Source organism: Nematolebias whitei, chromosome 8, assembly GCF_014905685.2.
Source record: "Nematolebias whitei isolate Nwh7 chromosome 8, NemWhi1, whole genome shotgun sequence".
NCBI lineage: Eukaryota > Metazoa > Chordata > Actinopteri > Cyprinodontiformes > Rivulidae > Nematolebias > Nematolebias whitei.
This window is the reverse complement of record NC_056505.1, coordinates 28,006,859-28,028,954: the sequence shown is the minus strand read 5'-3', so window position 1 is coordinate 28,028,954 and position 22,096 is coordinate 28,006,859. Positions and strand designations below refer to the sequence as shown.

The 22,096-nt window shown below is 40.5% G+C and overlaps 2 protein-coding genes across 2 annotated transcripts in view; one reads left to right on the top strand and one right to left on the bottom strand.

Moving 5' to 3' along the window:
• On the bottom strand, positions 1–6,618 carry vps33a (VPS33A core subunit of CORVET and HOPS complexes). The gene is made up of 13 exons (XM_037680542.1): positions 6,486–6,618; positions 6,166–6,231; positions 5,920–6,047; positions 5,605–5,791; positions 5,328–5,444; positions 5,045–5,219; positions 4,634–4,827; positions 4,129–4,255; positions 3,891–3,958; positions 3,599–3,736; positions 2,611–2,748; positions 2,367–2,535; positions 1–356 (listed from the first exon to the last, which is right to left on the bottom strand). Exons 1-13 carry the CDS (start codon positions 6,585–6,587, stop codon positions 163–165), a joined length of 1,803 nt encoding a protein of 600 aa, XP_037536470.1. The 5' UTR covers positions 6,588–6,618; the 3' UTR covers positions 1–162.
• A 995-nt stretch (positions 6,619–7,613) lies between these two features.
• LOC119413487 (rabphilin-3A) overlaps positions 7,614–22,096 on the top strand; it is a 30,702-nt gene continuing 16,219 nt past the window's right edge. Inside the window, exon 1 of the mRNA XM_037680541.1 lies at positions 7,614–7,928. The gene's annotated coding sequence lies outside the window, so the exon portion shown is untranslated. The remainder of the gene's footprint in view (positions 7,929–22,096) is intronic.

The following is a 22,096-nucleotide window of genomic DNA, read 5'->3' as shown; positions in this document are numbered from 1 at the left end:
ATAAACATCCCATAAATACATATATACAGTTTAGTGAAGCGGTAACAGCAGAATAAAGAGATTTTTCCCACACATGGTGTCATCAAAGTTGCCCAGTTCTGGTCAGCTGGAGCGAAGTTCTCAGGAGTGGGTTTGGTGAGGCCAGCTGTCAGCGCGGGTGTCTCAGGGCATCTGGGATTCGGGCCGATCCATGAGGGATTTGATCCAGGTCGTGCCATTGATGAGCTTCGTCGTGGCAACAACGTACTCCATCCCGCTGTCCTCCATCTGAGAGAGGAAACGGAGAGCGGCTATTTCTGCGTACGTCACTCCTCCGAGGAAGAAAACCAGCGTTGTTCGATTTTCCCCCTGCTGCCCTGTAATAAACCGAGGAGACGCATTTAGACAAGAGAAAACAACTGGCTATGAAATTAATGTTTAAAATAAATGTCTTGTCAAGGCCCATCTGCTCAAGTGAATCCATCTGCACCCTCTCCTGAAATGATTTTCTATTATCACCTTTACAAACCGATGTGAGACAGGCTTGTAGCCACTTGTCCACTTTCTTCTGCCCAAACATGCAGCTCTAATGAGCTCATTTGAAACGGTGTTTAATTAATTTATGTCACATCGACCACACAGAGCAGAAGGAAAACGCTGGCCGTCACTCAAATGAAGCGGTGTGTTTTTATATAGCCATTTCTTTAACGCGGGCACACAGAAGGAACAAACACTGACAGTGGTCTGTGAGCTCTCTGTTGTCAATCTGCTGCTTTGTGTCTCCACAGAATAAAAGCCTGCACTTTATCTGCACACGGCAGGCAGCCGCTCGTTCTCCCTCTGCAGTGAGCAGACCAGCAGAGGTCCGGCTGCAGGACTACTGTCCCAGCGTGATAACGGAAGATTCAGCGTCAGTGTCAAAAAGGCAGTTTGTGTTTTGTTTAGGGTGTATCTCCATGGTTACTGTCAAGTTAACAGGTTGTGTTCAAGTTAAGAGGAAAAGACATTAAAACAGGGATATTCAACATAACTGCTCAGGGGGCAGCAGTTTCTGAAAGCCAACAGCTCAGGGGCCGGACGTCCAGCGATTAAAATCATAAACCAAAGCTCACAATGATCCGTTACCTTTTCAATTTGTTTATTTTATTGCATTGAATCAAATGCAATAAACAGTACCCAAACCTAGAACAAATTTTTTTTTTTTTTAAATAAAGTTTGATTGAAGTCACCCACCAGTTGAATAGCCCTGTGTTAAAATGTCTCTAAAACAGTGAATTCTAATACAACAAGAGCAGCTTGCTTCTATACCTGCCCAACACTAAAATCCTTAAGAGGAATATTTTAGCAAAGATTAAAACTTTGCTAACTGATGAACTGTAGAGTTTACAGTAGTCCCTCGATAATTCGCAGTTCGTTTAGCGTGGACTCGGTCTATCGAGGTTTTACAAAATATGATTGACATGACACACAATTGGCTGATTGATGGATGAGTCACACGATCGGCATGGAATTTTTATTTAAAATAAATTATTTTAAATTATTTAGCACCTGTGTGCAGCCCACACTGCAGGAGAAATTTCCTCCTGCAGCTCCTCCTCCTTTGTCGATCTCCATAAACTACTACTTTCCACTTGTACTACTATTCCTACTTGGCGTTTTTTTTAACTTATCGTGGGGCTTCAGGGTACGGATCCGCAGCGATAAACGAGGAACTACTGTACTGAAATTTTAAAGTCAGCCCAGGTAAAGATGGCTGCCACAGCACAACTGACCTTTACAAATGGCTACAGCTCAGTCAGTTTTAGATACTGACCAAAACTTGTGGAAGTAGCTGAGACTGATACCCAACACATATTCTGAGCTTTAACACATTTCGTATAACATTTTGCCATTAAATATTTGTTAGCAAAATATCTCATGAAGCACAGGATGAATGTTACTGAAACTTTCAGGAAATAATCACAGAATATACTTTGACAACTGATAAACTTTTGGAGTCAACCCAATTCAAGATGGCCACCAGAGCAAACTAAACTTTAAAAAACAGACATTTACATAATTTAGTCAATTTGACAGATACTGGGCCAACATTTGGTGTGGTAGTAGCCGAGAATCATTCACAATGTGTGACATTTTGCAATAGTGCATGAAATTTATGACGGTTTGACAATTTTTTTTAAACAAAATGTGATTTTAGTTTAAATCTTTTGCATGAAAAGCTGCAGATGATATGCACTCCTTCAAGGAATGCTAAACCTGTAATTTATACAATAAAACTAGTCGACAGTTTGTTTGTGATCCAACTGATTGGTTATGTAGGACCAGCATCACCGATCACCACACTCACTCCCACATGTCCTGATCTGGAGAACACTGGTTGATCATACGTTTTTTATGAAGCCCAGATGGAAGCGGCTGTCTCTCCTCAAAGTGTGGACCTGGAAGCATCTTTAGCACCTCTTCAATGCTTCGCCACCCGGGCCTCGCTAACACCTGCGTCAGTCGGACGCTGAGAGGAGCATAGCCGCTGTATACGTACGAGATGTCGTTTGGGTTCTGTGAAGATTAAAACAAACGTAGTTGGCACAAGTTTGATTCTTCCTGTTCTTTCCAGATCCCTAACTTTATCACCTGTTCATTGGCATCCTCCATCCACAGTTTAAGGGTTTTTCTAATCGTGGGGTAGTTGTTTCTTGAGCCCGTCTGTGGCTTCATAAAACCCGCCTTCTCTAAGTTGTTCAGTGTCAGCATGTGTTCATAGCCATAGGTCTGCAGAAAAAAATAAACAAAGAAACAATAGGAAAATCATTGATTTTATTTTTACTTTAGCATGAGCCTAGTAGCTACTGTATTTTTCACCGTATAAATCGCACCTTTTTGCATAAATTTGAAAGTCCTGCGACTTATACATATATGACAAATAAAGAAACGTTGACTTTTGACTTATACACCGAAGTGACTAATATACGTTTTTCCCCCCATATTTATAACCCAATTTTTGGCTGAGATCTGACGATTTCATTCATTCTGACATGGAAAATATTGAACACTACCATTTTCAGCCACTAGAGGGCCCTTGAGCAATATGGCAAGCCAAGTGTTTTATTTAATAGGTAAAAGTGGCTATTAATGAGACACTTGGCTTGCCATACAGAGCCACCTTCATCTTGCTCCAGAACTCCTGGAGCAAACATCAAATCAGCTGCATTTCACCGCGTCGCACAGGTGAAATGCAGCTGATTTTACCATTAAAGTGCATTTATTAAAGGAAAAGTTAAACTGAGACACACCTTTACTATAATATCAAGCAAACAAATTGTTTTTTAAGTGTTAATCTTGTTAAATTCTTGTTAAAGTCCTCCTGTGCACGCTCCCGCAGCCGCCATTTGGCAGCCAATCGAGTTTTGGCACAACACCGGCCCGTGTTTCCGAGTGGTCAGCGGTGATGCATAAGAAATGCGACGCGTCAGTGGTGACGCATAATAGATATGACTTATACAGCGAAGCGACTTATTTATGTTTTTTTTCCACGTTATTAGACATTTTTGGATTGATGCAACTTATACAGCGGTGCGACATGCACGGCGGCAAGTACGGTATTTGTTTAACATGCCTCTACCTGGATTATCTCCCTCTTGTAGAAGTCCAGCACCTTCTGTTTAAGGCCATTGTTGCAGACCGACTGCATACACACCAAACGCAGGATCTTGATCAGCGGATCCTTCTGGGCAATGCAGTCTTCTATATACGTGTTCACCTGCAAAAGTCCGGTGATTCTGAGAATTTTAGTGAGCCCAACTCAAATTCTGCAAAGCCACAGTTCATCCATGCAAGTAGTACTTTGATAACATCTATTAAAAAGGTAAAAGTGGAAAAATCCCAATAAAAAAAAAAAAAAGGATGATGAATACCTTGTCTGTGTCGACACCCGTCATAAACTCCTGCTCCACTGTAAGGTTGTCAAAGAAGGCCTCTGATGCTGAAACAGGACAAGTAAGATTTGATCGCATGCTGACAAAGATAGATGACATGTTCAACGTGTAACAGAGATTTACTGGGTCTGTAAACATGACACTAATCAACACTGATTTCAGACTTCTAGCAAAGAAGCAGCAGTTCAATTTGGACGGGGTGTGGCTGTGCACATACTGGTTATGTCCTTAATCAGCTCGGCAATAGAAGTGTGGTTAGCCAGGGAGCTGCGTGCTGCCTGCATGTGAGGCAGCTGAGACACAAATTGCTTTATTTCTCCCACTGTTTTAGCATTGTGGCGTTCCTGAGCAAGAAGAAAGGAGACAAGAAAGGTGCAACTGAAGAGCTGGTTTACATTAATAATGGAAAACGCTACGATAAGGAGTCAGCCGAAAGAAGTTTACTGTTAAATTAGTTGTAAAATGATGCAAGAAAAAGGAAAATGAACTGAATTCTTAACAATTCTTGATAAATGTTATATTATCTGTTAACATGCACATTTCTTTTCTAAGCTTTGCTGTAAAAAGATGAGTTTAGAACAACTCTGTCTGGAAGTGATCAAACGAAGCTCTGAAATCCACCTACTGTTGCTGTATTTTAAAACATGTGACAAACCGAGGGAATATTGTGATTTTATTCCGGAAGGTAAATACACATGGGCTACAACTGAAGCGAGACAAACCTCAAAAGCTGCAGATATAATTTTGGCCTTCTTGCTGAGCGCTGCACCAACAGCGTTGAAGTTTTTGTCTCGGATTTCAGCGTACAGTTCCTCCGCTGAGTTGAGCTGCAGCTTCTTGGGCTCTGTAGGTAAATCCTTGCTGGCCTCACCTTGCTTCTTCTGTGCAAACTTCTCAGGAGGAAGCTTAACATATCCTGTCAGACAGAACAAACACCCAGAAATGTGGGCTTAAAAACTAAATTTTAAGACTTCAAAATGATCCGTTTATTTCACAATGGTGGGGAAACGTACACTCATGCCCCAAACATGAAAATAAAGTGCACTCTGGTTTGAAAAATGGCAAAACCCAGATTAAAATATGAAAATTAGACAATATTAGATACGATAATACAGAAAATGACATGTTCTGACCATTGGTTATTCCATAGATCTCATCAATGAGACCTTCGTAGGTTAGTTGCGTAGCCAGTGGAGTGAGCAGGTCGACGTTACGGTCCAGGAGGAGAAGGGTATCGAACACTGGCAGAATTTGATTCTGAGTGCCAGCAAACTCCCTCTTCATCCGCAACATCATGTTGGCAACATGCTATGGTGCATAAGAGAATGTCCATCTCAGAAAAACATGTTTATCTTCTGTTCATATGCAATTAGTTCTTTTCAAAATTGTTCCAAACACAGTTGATCAAATACTCACTCGTGCACAGTCTCCTTTGCCAAAAATCTGTGGAATGGTACCATAAAGTGCCTGTAAGGTCATGAGTCCCTTGGCTGTGTGGTACAAGCTTGTTTGGTCATTTTCCAAGTAGCACTCCTGAATGAGATAAAATAAAGAATGATTTCATGAGTTCTGATGTGGTTAGGGTTCGCTGCTGAAAAAAAAGCAACAGTGTGGATCTGCATTAGAAGAGCAGCAGGTTCTAAAGTTACAGCTCAATAATGCACACTTCAATAAAGGCGCGTGTTCAACCCACTCGAAAAGCGCTTTCATACTCCATGGAGAGCAGGTCACCGTCATAAGGAATCAGGTCCAGGATGTACTCGTCGATGTTGGTGAATGAGGCCAGCACGCCCTGCTCCTTCAGACGCTGCTCACACAGCATGCTCCGCCGAGGCACAAACAAAATGTGGAAGTCTCGTGACGAATGCAGCTTACTTTCACTAAAGGGCGCGCCATCCAGAACAGAAAGGTTACAAACTCTGAACACAGGTTTTAAAGCGAAGAGAAGGAGATACTTTCTACTGCTCTTAAAGAGTGCCAGGCAGGAATATAAGACGCGTCTAACCACCTGAAAATATTGTCAGCAATGACGTCCATAAGCTCCAGCCTGGGACGAACGAAGAAGATGATGCTTTTGACATCAGCGGAGGGGAGCCTGCCACTCTTAAGAGTAAACATCTTTTCCACTTCATGCTCCTGAAGCACAAGTACAAGATGAAGCAAAGCAACCATTTATTAAAAAAAAAAATACTACATTAGGTGCTGTTAAATGAGACATGACATCATATTTACAGGTTACAGACAAGGCACTTACCTTCAGTAGAGAGTACTGAGCTATGAGACCAAAAGGTCCCGTCAGATACTCATCCCAAACTATGGCCTAAAGAGAAACAACACATCGTGTAATGAGGCATAAACAATCCGCTGTTTGTCAAAGTCTTATGAATATCAACGAGTTACCATTTACATTACAAATAAGCTCACATAAACAGAAGCTTGAGGGTGATTTGGTACTTGTGTCAATAATTTGTTGAGCTGGCTCATATGTGAAAAACTGGATTTCCTGTATCTCATACAGTATTTTAGTCGTCTTTGTTTTATTCATGTTGAATATATTAGTGTATTTTATTTTACCTTGCTCCCTGCGCATTTGTCCAAAAACTCTCGCAGCTCTTTTCGTGCTGCTTCTCTCAAAATGTTTAAATTCACTCTCCCGTACGACAGATGAGCCGCCATTTTTCTTCAGCTGCAACATCAGGTGACTTGAGGAGGAAGTCAAAGTCACGTGACCAAACACGACACAGCGATCTAATGGGATAATTACAACAAAAAAAAAGTACATTTACAGCTTCAGTCCCAGATTCATGCTTGCTGGTCTGTGTTATGACCCACTATTCTAAATGAAATATATAAAAATAATTTTAAGATAAAGATAACTTTTGCTTTAAATTGCTAACGTCACTCGTTTGTCTCTAAGCTAAAACAACTCCACTTTTTACCATGTTGAACTAAAAATAGCTTTACCTCAGCGTTATATTATTTTACAATTAAAAACAATTTAAATCACCTCTACATAAAAACAATGATAGTCAAATTACGTTAATTCTTCAACCGAGTCGTCCCGGGTGTACAAAGAAGGAAGTACGCGGAGTGAACCATCTTGCTCCATTTTGATCTTTTCTGTAGGTGTGGTATAATGTGCACTATAACTGCACAAACCAAGCTTTCTTTTCCCACCAAGTCGAGTTTTTATTAACATTAAAACATATTATTGCATTACCTTTACCGATTTCAACCACAGCATAGCACCGCCAAATATACACAAGAAACAATCATAAAAGTGCACGTTTCATTATTTTTACTGTAATGAACACGATGACCTTTAGGTGGCGCAATGTCTCCACTGTAAAAAAAAAATAATTCGTGGCGCAAAAAAGGCGTTAATGGAACTACGGTCAGTTTGGAAGGGGATTACTATTTGTTAAAGTAAAATTAAAAATAAGCTGAACTCGTGTCAAAGTGAGAATAAAAACATTATTATTGTGTAGAAGCATCTTAAAATGACAAACAAGTGTGGGGTAATTTGTGTAAAAATAAAACAAACAATAAAAAATTGTAAACGACTTAAAAAAAAAAAACCCCAGTTGAATTTAGTTGAATATGAAATTTATTCAAATGATAAATGCAGATATAAAAGCACCCCCCTGCGCCTGGGTGGAGATAAATTTAGACCCATCTAAAGCAAACTGGATCAGGTGGTGACTGCCCACTTCAGCATCGCCGTTATCACTTCGGATCCAGGGGTTTCCTTCCCACGGTACCAAGGGCTTTCCAATCATCCTCCACGCAGAGTAGAAGTCCAGTTCCCACGCATCGTGGTGATCCGCTGAGCCACGCAGCGACACGCAACTCCTCCGAGCCAAAATCTACAGTAATCAAATCCAGCGCGACTTGATGTGGTGGCAGGAACCATGCGCAATGACTGACTGCGCGCTCGGCTCCAGGCTCCGCGCAGAAATCTAGTCCGCATCATTCCCTGAGAGCACCTCGAGAGAGAGGAGGCAGGGCTGGACTCAGGTAGGCTCTGATCTCCTCCTAAGCTTTTCCACACATCTCATCTTCTCCATGTAAATTGCTTTGCGGGTATATTATCCAGTTTGGACACATTGAAGTGTCTCACATCCAAGTTGAACGAATGCAGCTGTTCATTCACAGGGTTTGAGGGACTCATCTGTGAAGACGGAACATGTTTTAAAGATGTGTGTTCATTTGTTGGAACACATGTCTCATGTCTTCCCGAGCTTGTTACAGTTTGATTGGAGCCTAAAGGGTTTGGATCAGAGCGCGTGAATGAAGCTGCTCCTGTCATGCAAATGAACATTTGACTGGACTGCTATTTTTAGGAGGCACACGTCTCACTGGCAGCATTGTGAGAACCTATTTGTATGCTGACGTGTTGTGATCATGCACTAAGTTTATTCATGATAAATCGAACCTCAGGTGCAGCATTTGGACGGGGTGTTCAGAATCTGGCAGCACTCCTGCAACAAACAGCTGCTTCAATTCTTGCAGGTCTCATATTAGGAAGCAGACCTTGCCAGTTCTTTTTGAGATTGTGTTGCAGTTTCAGGGCGTTGCTGCAGGATTCTGTTTTTTTTTTTTTTTTTTGCTCTTCTCTGAAGCAAATGCTGGGCCTTGATGTGCCTGCAGGAAGAGGGAAAAGAGCATCAGTGAAGCCTCTGAATCTCAATGTGGGCAGGGCAGCTGTTGACTCCAGCTGTGCTTCTTGGACAGGTGATTCGCTCGGTCACTGGCCATGATGTTGTGCAGCGTCTCACACCCCACACGGCGCTGCACTCGGAGGTTCAGAGCAGGACAAAGCAGATGAGAAGAAGATACCTCTCAGTTCCATCATCTCCAACCAGCAGAGCTGAAGCAAGAGGGTGGGGGGGATTAAATGGGGGGAGGGGAGAAAAGACTGAATGAACACTAGGAGATCTCTGCAGCTGCATCCTCTCACATGAGCAGCCATAGTATTGTGGTTACACGACACCCGTGTAATGTTACCCCTCACGGTTTTTGCTTTTTATCCCTCCCCCCGGTTGTATGTTTTCTGTGCAGAAGGGAAAAACAAATACACAAAGAGGTTTGTCAGGTCTGGTCCAGCATAAAACAAGTGTAACTAAAAGAATGAGCGCTTTATGGAAGCATGAACAATGATGGAGGAATGATGAACTGCATTATTCAAAGCTGGGGGATGCAAGACGACTGTACCTGTAAATCCCATGTCTTCTTTTTTTCTAAACACACTTGCTGCAGCATTGACCTGTTTTGCATGCAGTGTGAAGCATATACTGTACAGGTAATATAAAAAGGCAGAATTGTGGGTTGGTGTGCAAACACACATGCAGAGCCTTTAATCGCTGTCTTTTGATTTCACCGTTACCATGGCCACATAAAGGTGTGTGACCGTGTGTGCTTCATTGGTCCTCACAAACCACGTTTGAAGCTCCGAGCCCCAAATATGATGTCACACGTTATAATTTTTGCAGGTTTTCATTTCTAAATTTGTCGAAGGGGGATATGTCTTTTCTGCCGTTTGTGGCCGAGCTTCTGAAGGAAGTGGCTTCATCCTCAAATTTTCATCTGGAGTGTCGGCCAGGAATGGATTCTCAAGCTTCTCCTGAAGCCGCTGATTAGATCTGCTTAAGCGATGTTGCATATTGGGAAAGACAGAAGTAATTAATGTGGCCTTTAACCCCCCTTCCCTGGGGGGCAAGCAAATAATTAAATAACCAAACCCAAACTGGTCTATATTAACAGGCAGCTTGTTCCACTTTTATAGTTTTCAACGCCTTGAAAGAGAATTTGGACTTCAAGTCTGATCGCTGAGCTTGAGGTTTTATCTCAAATGTTGCAAAGATGTTTATTTGCAAGACAACTTGTTTCCAACATATGTTACAGGACAGAAAGGGGTCGGCCACCGCGCAGCTGAAAAGTGCCAGCAGAAAACCAACAACGCAGGTCTCATCGAGATGATCCATTATGTTTTTACATGCTATAAACCATGTGACGTATAACTGTGCAGACCATGCAGCTTACTTCAGGTTAGCAGATGCAGACTGATTTAATGCTTCTGTCTGGCACTTGCTCCTCAGCGGTAAGACGGCATCATGGGAAAAAATTAAAGCAGCTTGATTGACCAATGTATCAGCAGCCAGTTGTCAAAGTCCCCCCTCTATGGGGCTTACAGAGATGAATCACCATCAGCAAATATGAAAGTGGCTGCAGACTCCTGCTAGAGTGCAGTTAATTCACTGCTCCTTGCCCTGAAGCTTTTTATAGACATGTGGTTCTAAAGAAAGGCTGGGACAAAAGTAGTCTCTGAAAGGTATGAAGAGGTTGAAATGATGTGAAAACGAAGGGTCTTTTTTTCCATTCTTATATTCCAGTCCCTGTGTGCAGTGTGCTGATTTAAGAATGGGAAATACAGAACAGAGCCTGCCTTTCTTTAACAGCACGGCACCTTGTTGGTCCCTGGATGGGCTTTCCTGTTCGCTCTCCAGCGAGGTAGGACCTGGAGCCGTGCCTGCCCACAGGAAGTGTTTGTGTGTATTTTAACCATCACAGCTCTCTCGCATTTCGGAGGTGAACAGATGGCTCCACAGATGGTCCCCGTCAGCACCATTGTGTGTGCAAACCTGAATGATTTGTCATCCGTACTGTTACTCAAAACAGTGACTCTCAGTCTGTCCGAGTCCCCTCCCCCCCCCCCAAAATCTGCTGTTCACATAAGGCTTGCACTTATGCCTGAAAGAGTTGAGAGTGAAAAACCACGCGGTGGAGAGTTGTTAATAATTAAAAAATGCTGAGCGATGGCTTCTCTCTGCAGCCGCAGGCTTTAGGTGGTGCATTGCTTTACAGCTGTCAAGGCTCAGTCAGTGTGGAGGCAGCTCTCGGTCCTCTTGGAGGACGGGTGCAGCTTTTGGTCCACAACAGGGCGCAGGCTGCTGTCTCTGCTTGTTGCAGCTTCCTGACCTGCCACCTCACGCACTGCGAGTCGCTAAAGTTCAAGCAGTAGACCCCAGAAACCAAAGGATTTAAAAAGGCCACGCTACAGTCACATTGTGTTTCGGTGCACAGTGCCAAGAAATCAATCACATGATGTTTGAGCGCCGATCATTGCTTGGGTTGATAAATTCTAAGAATTTTTTAATGATGTGACTTTCATAAAATGCAGGTTTTAAAATCGCTGTGATGGCCATGAAATCTTAGCACGTTAGCTTAACATCTGTCTAAATAAAGGTTGAATGAATCTCTAATTTAGTTTGAGCAGAAAAATGAATGTTACTCTTGGCTGAATAGATGTTGGCAAGTTTTAATCAATAAGTGAAAATCCTGCCCAGTAACAGTTTCTGATAATTACCACATGCCACCAACAGGCGAAGGCGGATGTTCTCATAAACAGGCAGGTTTACTTGCAGTTCCTAGAGTTTCCAAAAGCAGAATGAGAGGAAGATATTTCAGTTATCAGGCTCCTCTCGTGTGGAACCAACTTCCAGTTTCTGTCCGTGAGGCTGACACATTGTCCAGTTTCAAGACTGGGATTAAGACTTTCCTTTTAGATAAATCCTATAGTTATGCTGCTATAGGCTTAGACTACTGGAGGACAAACTGACCTCACTTCCTTAAATAAATTGTTAAAATTTAATAGTTTTCATTCAATGCCATTTCTATTTTAACATGTGATTCTTGACCTGCCATTGTGTATCTGTTCCTCCTTCCTGTTCCTCTCAAACTCAGCCAGTTGAAGCAGATGGCCTCTTGTCCTGAGTCTGGTTCTGTTAAAGGTTTCTTCCTCATGAGGGAGTTTTTCCTTTCCACTGTCACCTTCATGCTTGCTCAAGATGAGAGTCTGAGATGGAGTTAAACTCAAAGCAGTCTGCTCCTCAGATAAATAAAATTTAATTATTTTATATATGAATGTTTCTGTTCAGTGCCCTGAGGTGACTTCTGTTGTGACTTGGCGCTATATAAATAAACTGAATTGAATAAACCACTGGATGAAAGTTTTATAATCATTGGATGTACCATATTTTTCAGACTATAAGGCACATTAAGTGAAACAAAACAGTCAGATATGACAAGAACCAGGTTTGAATCAGCAAAACACTAAGGCCCAGAGCAATTTAACAGTTTTATTGTGAAAGGGAAATCTCTGGTGGAGGTCTGGGTCCTGGGCCAGGTCCAGTCTGTCCAGACAGAAGAGTTAGTGGCTTTGGTGTGGATCAGGAGGTGCAGGTGGATATTGAGGTTTTCACCAACCTTCTGTCTTGGTGTTGAGGCTGAAGCTTTAGTCTCGCTGAAGCCGGTGACGTCACTCCTATAAAGTGAGCTGCTGCAGTGGAGCAGATTAAAGGACTTGAGGTCCAGAATCGTGGTCCGTGAGTCGTTTGCAGGGGTCGAGTACGTTGAAGCAGAGCGCCGAAAACAGAGCCAAATCGTGATCCGAAGGTGTAGTCAGAGAGGAAGATGCAGAGTCAGAAACCATGGGCAGAAAGACGGACAAATCCAAGAGGGTTCAGGCAAGGCGAGGAGTCAGAAACAGGCAAGAGACAAGATCAGGTACGCTGGATTTCTACTTCTGTGACAGGTTCGAGAATCTGGCACGGACTGAGCGAATGCACGGAGCTCAAGTAGGGCGGAGAACAGGTAGAGGATGAGCTTGATTGATGGATGAGAGTGAGTGACAGGAACAGGCAGAGCTTTGCAGGAAAAACAAACATAAACACGACGGGCTGCGAGGGGCAAAAACATGACAAGATAAATCAAACTTTATTCAACTCATTCACAATAACCACATAAAATCAGTTCGAAGTCTATAAGCACAACCAAATTTCATACATAAGGCACACTGGGTTATAAGGCTCACTGTTGATTTTTGAGAAAATTAAAGGATTTTAAGTGTGCCTTATAGTCTGAAAAATACTGTACATCTATAACTGATTAATTTCAGGAGTCAAGCTTAATCAAAATGGCTGCCACAGCTAATTAGCAAAAAGGCTTTAACTTGGTGCGGTAGTAGTTCAGATTCATTCACAACACGTGCTCTGAACACGACATCAAGTGAAATCTTGAGCTTATTGTTACTTTGAGGTTTTTACCAAAACAGCTTCAACTTCTTCATTTCTCTTCAGAAGATGATCTTATTTTAAAGCCATTAAAGCTGTCAATAATACACAACTTTTCAATGTTTCAATTTAAATTTGATATGGTGAAAAATAATGATTAAATAACCACTAAATACACTTCACTTACTAAAAAAAAAAAAAAAAAATTAAATCATTGGGTAGGTTTTGTTGCCAACAATTACAAGTTGTTTGTTTACACTCAAACTTTAATGAGTAAATTTCAGACAGTCATGATGCACAATGGAAATAGTCAGAAATAGAATAACAGAATCAGAGATGCCAGGTTGAAAGTAAAAAAAACTTGTCTCTTTTGACTGCAAGAACGAGAGTCAGAATTGTTAAAGCCTTAAAGAAAAAGCTGGGCTAAGATTATATATATATGCTAATGGGCTGCGCCAAGATATTCTGAACTTTAATGGGATAATTTTTATGACTAATTTTAACCTAACAGTCAAATTAAGTTGTAAAAAGAGGCAAGCAGAACTATTTGCTGTTATCTAATGGAATTTTCCCTGATGACTTAGAGCCACATTCACCTCCAAACAATCATTTAATGGTGCAGAAATTGTTTTAGAAGCTACATATTTGAATTATAAAACACTGAAAAGTCTCATATTAAAACATTAAACGATACGCATTCCTTCAAGGAGTTCTAGGCCTTTAGTTGGAACATTTTAGTTCATGGACCAAAATGTTGGGCCACGTTATACGGGAGGAAGGAAACACTGGACGTATTACCATGTCTGCAAGGTCAACATTAAATTTACTACTAAGTTTAACTGAATCTTAACATGGAAACACCTCCTACTTAATTATATATATATATATATGTATATGTATATGTAAAGGCACTGGTTTTGTATGGCATCCCAGTGATAAGGATACCTGCAGTGCCAGCACAACGTTATGACATCATATGCGTCTTTGAGTTTAGATTTGTAAAAATGTACAAATTTGCACTGTTCGAGTGTTGTCATTGTGTTAGAGAGTAAATGTCATGAATACATTTGACATTAAACATAATCCAAGTTGAAGTGTTGCATCATTTTCAGCTCCTTTTTGGCGTCTGCATTTGGTAGCAGGACAACTTGACAAAGATCATGCAGAATAATGTAGCATTTTAATTCCACAGCAGAGAAACCTATGTAGTCTCTGTGAGTAGGTATAGGGAAAAAATATCGGTATTGGCATCAGTTATTGGCCAAATAAGTTTTAACATATCGGCATATCGGCCAAAAATTCAATATCGTGCATAGTCTAAAACTATCAACTTGATTACATTTATCACATTCTTTATCTTTGGTGAACTTAGTCCACTCTGAGTGCGTTACATCTGGTTTTAGTCTGGTCTGCTCTGTGTTGGGACTACTAAGGACATTTAAAATCTTTGTGCAGACATTAAATTGCTCTGATGACCAGTGCACAGCAAATGTTTAGACTTGACAATTCACCACTCAAGCACAACATTATGACCACCTGCCTTTATTGTTTGTGGCCCACTTGGACTGTCTCAACAGGCAATCAGTCAATTTGTGCAAATAATTGTTTTTCATTTCTTTTTTCCAGTTTAAATAAAATACTTTTAGAGATGTTAATTCAATTCAATTCAATTCAATAATACTTTATTAATCCCAGAGGGAAATTATTTTGTTGTTGTAACTCGTTATCCTCATTTCATTAAGAGATGTTATAGATACTGATGGCTGCAGACAGGAAGGATCTCTTATAATGGTACAGCTCACAGTGGATCCTAAGAAACTGGCTGCAGGTGCCGTCCGATCCGTCCACCCAGAATCGGCTGGCCTCTTGGTTCCCCTGGACTGTAGGACCGCTTGAATGCTTGGCAGAACTCCTCCCAGAGCGAAGGCCACTCCTCCCAGCAGTCTGCCGAGCTCCTCGTTGCTGCGGACAGCCAACCGTAGGTGCTGAGGGACGATCCCGTCCATCCGCTGCCGTGAGCCGTGTTTCCTGTTAGTTCCAGGACCTCAGAGATCAGGCACTCGAGTACAGCTGGCAGGTAGATGAGAATGTGTCCACAGAACATCCTTTTCAACTCATTTGAGATTTGGGACTGTAGTTAATATATTATTTGAGCTTTTGAGATGTTATTCAGCTGCTGTTGTTGTAGAAAACTGCCTTGTTGCCATGGTTACGCATCATAACAAATGTCCAAAACCAAAAAAAGTTTCAGTACAAATTCTTCCGGCTGCACAGCATCTGATACCAGAGGAAACAATCATCCAAAAAATGTGATTTACATCGAGAAAAAGAGGAATTAAAGTTTCCAAAAGCAAATTCTCAGAATGAAAGTAACAGAGCTGCTCCAACATGCAGCCACCTTGAGCGGCGCAATGGCTGAATGAAGAGATGATAATTTATGTAAAATTATTACCCCATCTTTAGAGTGTATTACTAAAAATTATGGCATTAAAAATGAACAAAACTGTTATTTTCAGTCATGAAAAAAGCAAATATTTTTCTTATAACAGACATAATTCTGGTTTCTCCTTATAAATCATAACCAGAAGAGCAGTGCTACTCTTTGAATGATCTCAGGGTGACAAAAGGAGTTTAAATCAGACAGGACCAATGAGTCTGAGTGGGGCCAAGTCTGATAAGGGTTACTCCTGTCCTAAAACAACTACAATCTAAAAATGTTTATGGTAGAAGACTTGTGAAAACCTTTTGAAAGTCACCATCAGTTTCACATTACACATAAAACCCCTTAATCTTTTGCAAATGCAAAGAGCCGCAGCAGCTTGCTGTAGCACTTGCAATGCAGACAGGGGCACAAGATGATACTATTTCTGCCAGAATAACCACATAATGCAACCTGGCTTGTAGAGGAGCAGTGACATGAACCTGTTTGAAACTTGTGTGATTGGAGGTATTTGACATGCCAGCAATCCACTCTGCTCTCAAATTAGACATTAGATTGTCATTTGTGTTAGAATAAACTCTAATTTTCCAAATTAAACTTGTTCAAAGAGCTATCTGCAACAGGTAAGATATTCTTTGTCCATTTCCTTAGCCCATAGAAACCTACTTCAAAAGATCTAAATTATTATTTCAAGCTATTAATATAATATAAATTAGGGTGTTTTACCACAAAACAGTCTCTGGTGATTCTGAATCTGACTAACACAATCATCATTTTTCAATAGTTACATAATTTTATTGTGTTTCTGTTCATGAATAAGGCATTGGGTTTGTGGTTCAGACTGTAGCATTACTCATGCTAATCTAATAGCTACAGCTGGAATAAAGTGTAATAATAAAAGTCTTTCACACTATAATGATTTATAATGTGATACAAAATAGAGTAAGTCTAGTCGTAGTCGTAGCCTAAAAAAAGAAAAAGGTGAGCCATTTCCCGCAACACTGAAAAACTGTGCATGAGTTGCATAGTTGTTGGGTTTGTATCGGAGAAAAAGCCACTGTCGCAGCAAATAAACCACTAATGGTCACAGCAAGTTGAAAAGTCTAATGGAAACACGCAGATTATTGAATCCCATGCAAGGTAGATATGCAGTGCTGACGTGACGATAAACTCCACCAAGTACTTAGCATCAGAAAAGGGTTTTGAAGAAACTGCTGACGTGGAGTCTGTAGGGACTCTGCCTTTGCCAATTATGGGTTTTGCCAGTGAATACGTTATAATTTTTCTGCAGCAGAGCTTTAACACATCTTAAATTATGCATAAAGTTTTACAGCAAGGTGACCAATTAGCAATGGTAAGCCTGATGAAAGAGAAATTAAAGTGAAACTAATTGTTGAACTTTGCATTGATATCCAGTTCTCATTAGCCTGTTTTAGAAACATCCTTGGGGACTGCGTGTGTGTGTGTGTGTGTGTGTGTGTGTGTGTGTGTGTGGGGGGGGGGGGTGATAAGGGAATTGTTGCCCTAGAATTAAGTATCATTAGATATTGTCAATATGGTTGCAAATAGAATGTGTGACACCATGTTTAAAATAAAATATAGTTGATAGCTTCTATTTAAAGAAGCACTAGCAGGTTTTGGGGGCAGCACAGAGCGCTGTTAGGATCTCCTCCTGGCCTGGGGCCTTTCTGGGTGGAGTTTACATGTTCTCCCTAATGTGTAAACTCATGAACACAAATTCTAATTTTTTGATGGCACATACTGACTGATTCCCTCCTCTCATTTCAGAGCCATGCTGGTCTTGTCTTGTCATGCCTGAAGATCACACTTAAGACTCAGTTCTTTTCTCTCATTGGATAATCAGGAACCAATCAGTAAAAAGCATTGTTCAAATGATGACATCACAGATTTTTGTTGTTTAGGCATTGGTTTAGCGTAATTGTAGTTTATATCTTAGATCCTTATTTACTGTTTCTTTTTACACTTTATACTTTTGCTATTGTTGGATGTAACTGGGACCTTGAGTACACAATTTCGTTCCACCTCATGTACCACATGTGATGTGAATGACAATAAAGAACATTGACCCTTGAGAAATACGTCATGTCCATTGCAATGGGTCTGGTCGGAAGGCGATGGAGAGCACCATCTTGACCTGCACATTTTTCAAGAGAAGGTTGGAATTTATTTAAATTTAAGAGATGTGTTTGTCTCAGAAGTTAAAAAATATATTTTTGAACGCTACATTAGAGTTTAACAATGGTGGTCAGAAGTTTGATTTTCTGCTCTGCAGAAAGGATGGTCAAAGCTGCTTGGAAATCTTTATTTTTAGTCATCAACAGAGCAACAGTGTTCAGGATTTCTGCAAAACAACGAGACAAAGTAAAGAGTCAGAGCTGTCAGCAGATCATTAAAGAGAAATTAGGAAAACTGATCTGAATACTGAGAAGAAGTGAGCAGAATGATGTAAGATGAGATGTGAAAACTTTTCCTTTTTAATCTGGTTACCAGGATAAAAAAAAAAAACAACTTTCCTCAACATCCTTAAGACCATTGACATGAGTGGATGCAACAGCTACTGACATTATGAAGTCCACAACCTGAAAAAGGAGCAGATTAAAACTCAGTAACCGAACAAATTATTACCTGCTTTCAGGACCAAAAAGACAATTGCCTTAAAATAAATCATGATTTTTTTTTTCTAACTCAAAAGGACATTTTGTACAGCTGTATTTAACAAAACTGTTTAGGATAGTTAATCATTCCATAGTTTATTTGAGAAAAGACGATTTACCATGGAAGCGTTTAATATGAACAAACAAACACATGAATGACTGAATGAATGAATGAATGAATGATGGACAGAATGAATAAATATATAACCTATATAAAAAGGTTTGGTGTTCATAATTTAAAAGGTATCTGCTCATAAACAAAACAAAAAAGCTACTTCTACTTACACTGTTCCAGCAAAACTTACATATATGTATATGTTTATGTATATGTATACATATATGTATATGTGTGCATTTAAAGCTAGTCAAAGAACTTGTGAAAGAAGGTGTGGTTGTTCTGACTGGGAGGGAGTGCACCTCATCTGGACAGCATAAGGACATCTTCCCTCACTGTCTGTCAAAAACGGTGGTGGTCTCTTTGCAAATTAGCACTTTTCATCAGATAATGGAAATACCAGATATTCCTCCTCCAACTCGATTTTTAAAAATAAAAATCCACTCTGCCAAAGGTGCTCTCACTGTGTTGTTTCTGTTTGCACGTGTGCTCACCAGGAGTTCTCCCCCACAGTTTCTGTTTGTGTATAAATGGTCCACGCGACAAAGAACATCTCACAAGCACGTGAGCGAGATCGGACGTCTCACATCTCGTGAAGTACAATATAACCAGTTGAACTGATTCGTTAATTCTTCTGTTAACGAGTCCTTAAAATTCTCCAAATAAAGTAACTGCAAGAAGTTCAGTTGCTTTTAATAAACCTAGCTGTTTTTTAGCCATTAAAAAGAATGCTGAGTAAGAGCGTTTCATTAACTATTAATACTCTGAGATCTAACTTAGCTTCAGCTTCTGCAACATTCATCCGTTATTCAGCACTTAGCATCCACACTGTGTATTTATCAAAAATGTAATTTCTCTAGTTGTCAAGTTTTACCTTTTCTAAAGATGAACATGGAATAAAAGGTTGGCATTTTGCTTTAAATGTCCATTTACTAAACAGAACCTTCTTCATTAAGAGCGCTGTATGTTTTATAGGAAAACAAAAACACTGGTGAAAAAAAACCTTGCTTTAGTTTCGAGCAGATCTCAATCCACAGGAGATGACTTCCTTCCGTCCCCATCCCCCCTCCCACTGTGAGCTCTTTGTGCTCCATCCATAATGATCCATGTCAGATCAATCCATCAGTGCCCCGCTGCCTTGGTGTTCCTCTGCCTGCTTTTCTCAGATCTCGTTTCCTCAAGCAAGTGCTAAAATCTTTACAAAATGTTGGACTGTCACCACATCCAGGAGCTTTCATTTCACTCTGTTTCTTTTCCACTCACTTCTACGACACAAACCTGTACTGGAAGTCATATAACAAATTAAATCTATAGGCTAGTGCCAGAACATATATATATTTAGGACAACCACGTGGATAGAGTTGCTGCAAGTTGATGAAAAGTTTGTAATTTTTGCACGTTAGAGACACAAGTTCCCAAACTGTTTCTATTCACCTAAATATACAAAACGCTTTGCAGAGAGAAACCTTGCTGCATGGACGACTTACCACTGACCAGAAGATGAGATTTCCCTCTGTTGTTTTTTCTTGTAGTCATTTCAACAGCCTGTTACTGTGTGCTGTGGGTCGTTTGAACAGGTGTCGGGCATTACTATCCATACTGCCATGTCTGAAAGCATCATCACAGAGACTCCATTTCCATTTAGAGGAGAAAAAAAACATACACAAGAGAATATCTGTTACTCAACAGAGACAAATCCACCAACTGACTGAGTCATCTTCTACAGGCAGAGAAGACGTACGAGATGACTGTAACACAAAGTCAGGGTCACAGATGACGCAGGTTTGTTGCATTTATAGTCTCTGCAGCTCCGAGGATGGAGTCTGAGGCTTCCAGTGATGTCAGACCTGCAGATAAGAAAGACCCAGTATGAGATTCTGAGCAAGACAGTCCATTATAATTGGTCTTCATGTATTGAAACCCAAGCAGTACATATCTGCAGCTAAAGTACCAGACTCCTTAATGACAGCTCTTAAGACACAAGCGTATATGAGTGTTCACATTACCAGACTTCAGGATAGCTCCTGATTGTTACACTTCACATCTGTGATATGATGAAATGATCTGCTTTCTTCATGCCCCACACCTTTCATGGCATCATTTTAGACTAAGATGATCTCGTGATGAGAAATGACAGACATAGTTGTTTTATAGATACGCATCCCGCATGTTTTAATTGTTTTCCTGTTCCAACACACCTGATTCAATGATTCCGTTACCGCTTTGTGTTCTGCAGAAGCCTGTTTATCACCCATTGATTCAAATCAGGTGTGTTGCAGCTAAGAAACATCTAAAACACGCAGGGTAGTGGGCCCCGGAGGCCATTATTGATCTGATGCGATATTGCACAACGTCATGCTCAGACTATACCATACCATTTTATTTATAGAGCACTTCAAACAGCAACAAGGCCAACCAAAGTGCTAAGGCAAGACTATGTGTTGTAGATAGGTCTCAGCTACTGCCTCATCAAATTTAAGCTAAATAACTAAAACTCATCAAGTTATCTTACAGTCTGTTGTCTGTACCAACCATCTTAAACTGGAATGACACCTAAATTGAATCAGCTGCAGATGTACACCTGACAGGGACGATTCTAGAATCTGACCTTTAGGGGTGCTTAGCCCCCCCCCCCCCCCAGTGTTGACAATGGTTCTTGGCTTGAACAATGCAGTAGCAGCGGAAGCATTTGTAAAGTTGGGGAGGGGACACATTGGTGGGTGGGACTGCGAGTCCTCCAGCATAAAATTTTGACTAAAGTAGATGCCATTTCCTGCATTCTGGTGTATTTTAACAGGTTTTTAAACGTCTACATTTACCTACATAAGTACACACTTGATTCAGTAACTATTTGGAGAACATGGCACAACAAGAAGTAGCGCTAAGCTGGTGGCGTGCAATACAGATGCGCTAGCTAAGATGCTACAGATGTAGCACTCCGCTTTACATTACACAAGCTAATAAACACGTTGTACCAAATCATAGTGTTAACTGATCATAACAAACAAAGACTAAACTAATTTAACCAGAAGTTGCAACATATATCTACGTACAAAACACACAAAACAAAACACAACTAGCTTTAAGCATTAACCTTTAATTTAACCATTAATCATACAATGTAATTATGACAGAAAATAGAGGATTTACTTGCAGTTACCTTCGTACAGACATGTGGTGCTTCCTGTTTATCACTGTTGTATTCAGTGAGGTCCATCCCTGCATATTGTATGTATATGTAATGTATATTTTACATTTTTCCAGACAACGTTTAGGTTTTGGAAATGGAATAAACTGTTCCACCCTCTAAACGCTCAGGGTAACACATGTATGAACGTCATGTTTTCCACTGACACTGTTTAATCATTTTTCTGATGATGTTTCGTAATATCCCTCTGACTGCAGAGCGTTCATAATGCAAAACACCGACAATGTTGTCAGAAGAAAAGGGGGTGGAGTTCCTGCGGATAAGGGGCGTTTCACTTTGGGACAAACTGAGATCACTGATTGGTCAGTTGCTGACAAGCCTTCTGGATTGATTGACAGGTGGTGTTGAGGATCCATCTCGTGCAAAAAAAAAAAAAAAAAAATCTTATGTTTTACTGGCTCGTTTAAGTGTCATCATTTATTCAATTTTTATTCCAAATTTAATCTAAGGTTTGAAAACTGAGCTTCCTTACAAAATCATAATGATGGTTTCTTTATTTTTCAGGGGTGCTGAGTTAGAATTTAGGGGTGCTTGAGCACCCCCAACAAGAGGCTAAAATCACCACTGACATCTGGTGATTACTTTCTAAAAGTTTGGTCAAAATCTATTCCGTGGATCATAAAATATTTTGCTAACAGACTTGGCATAAAAATAATACTGAAGTTTTAGGCAACGA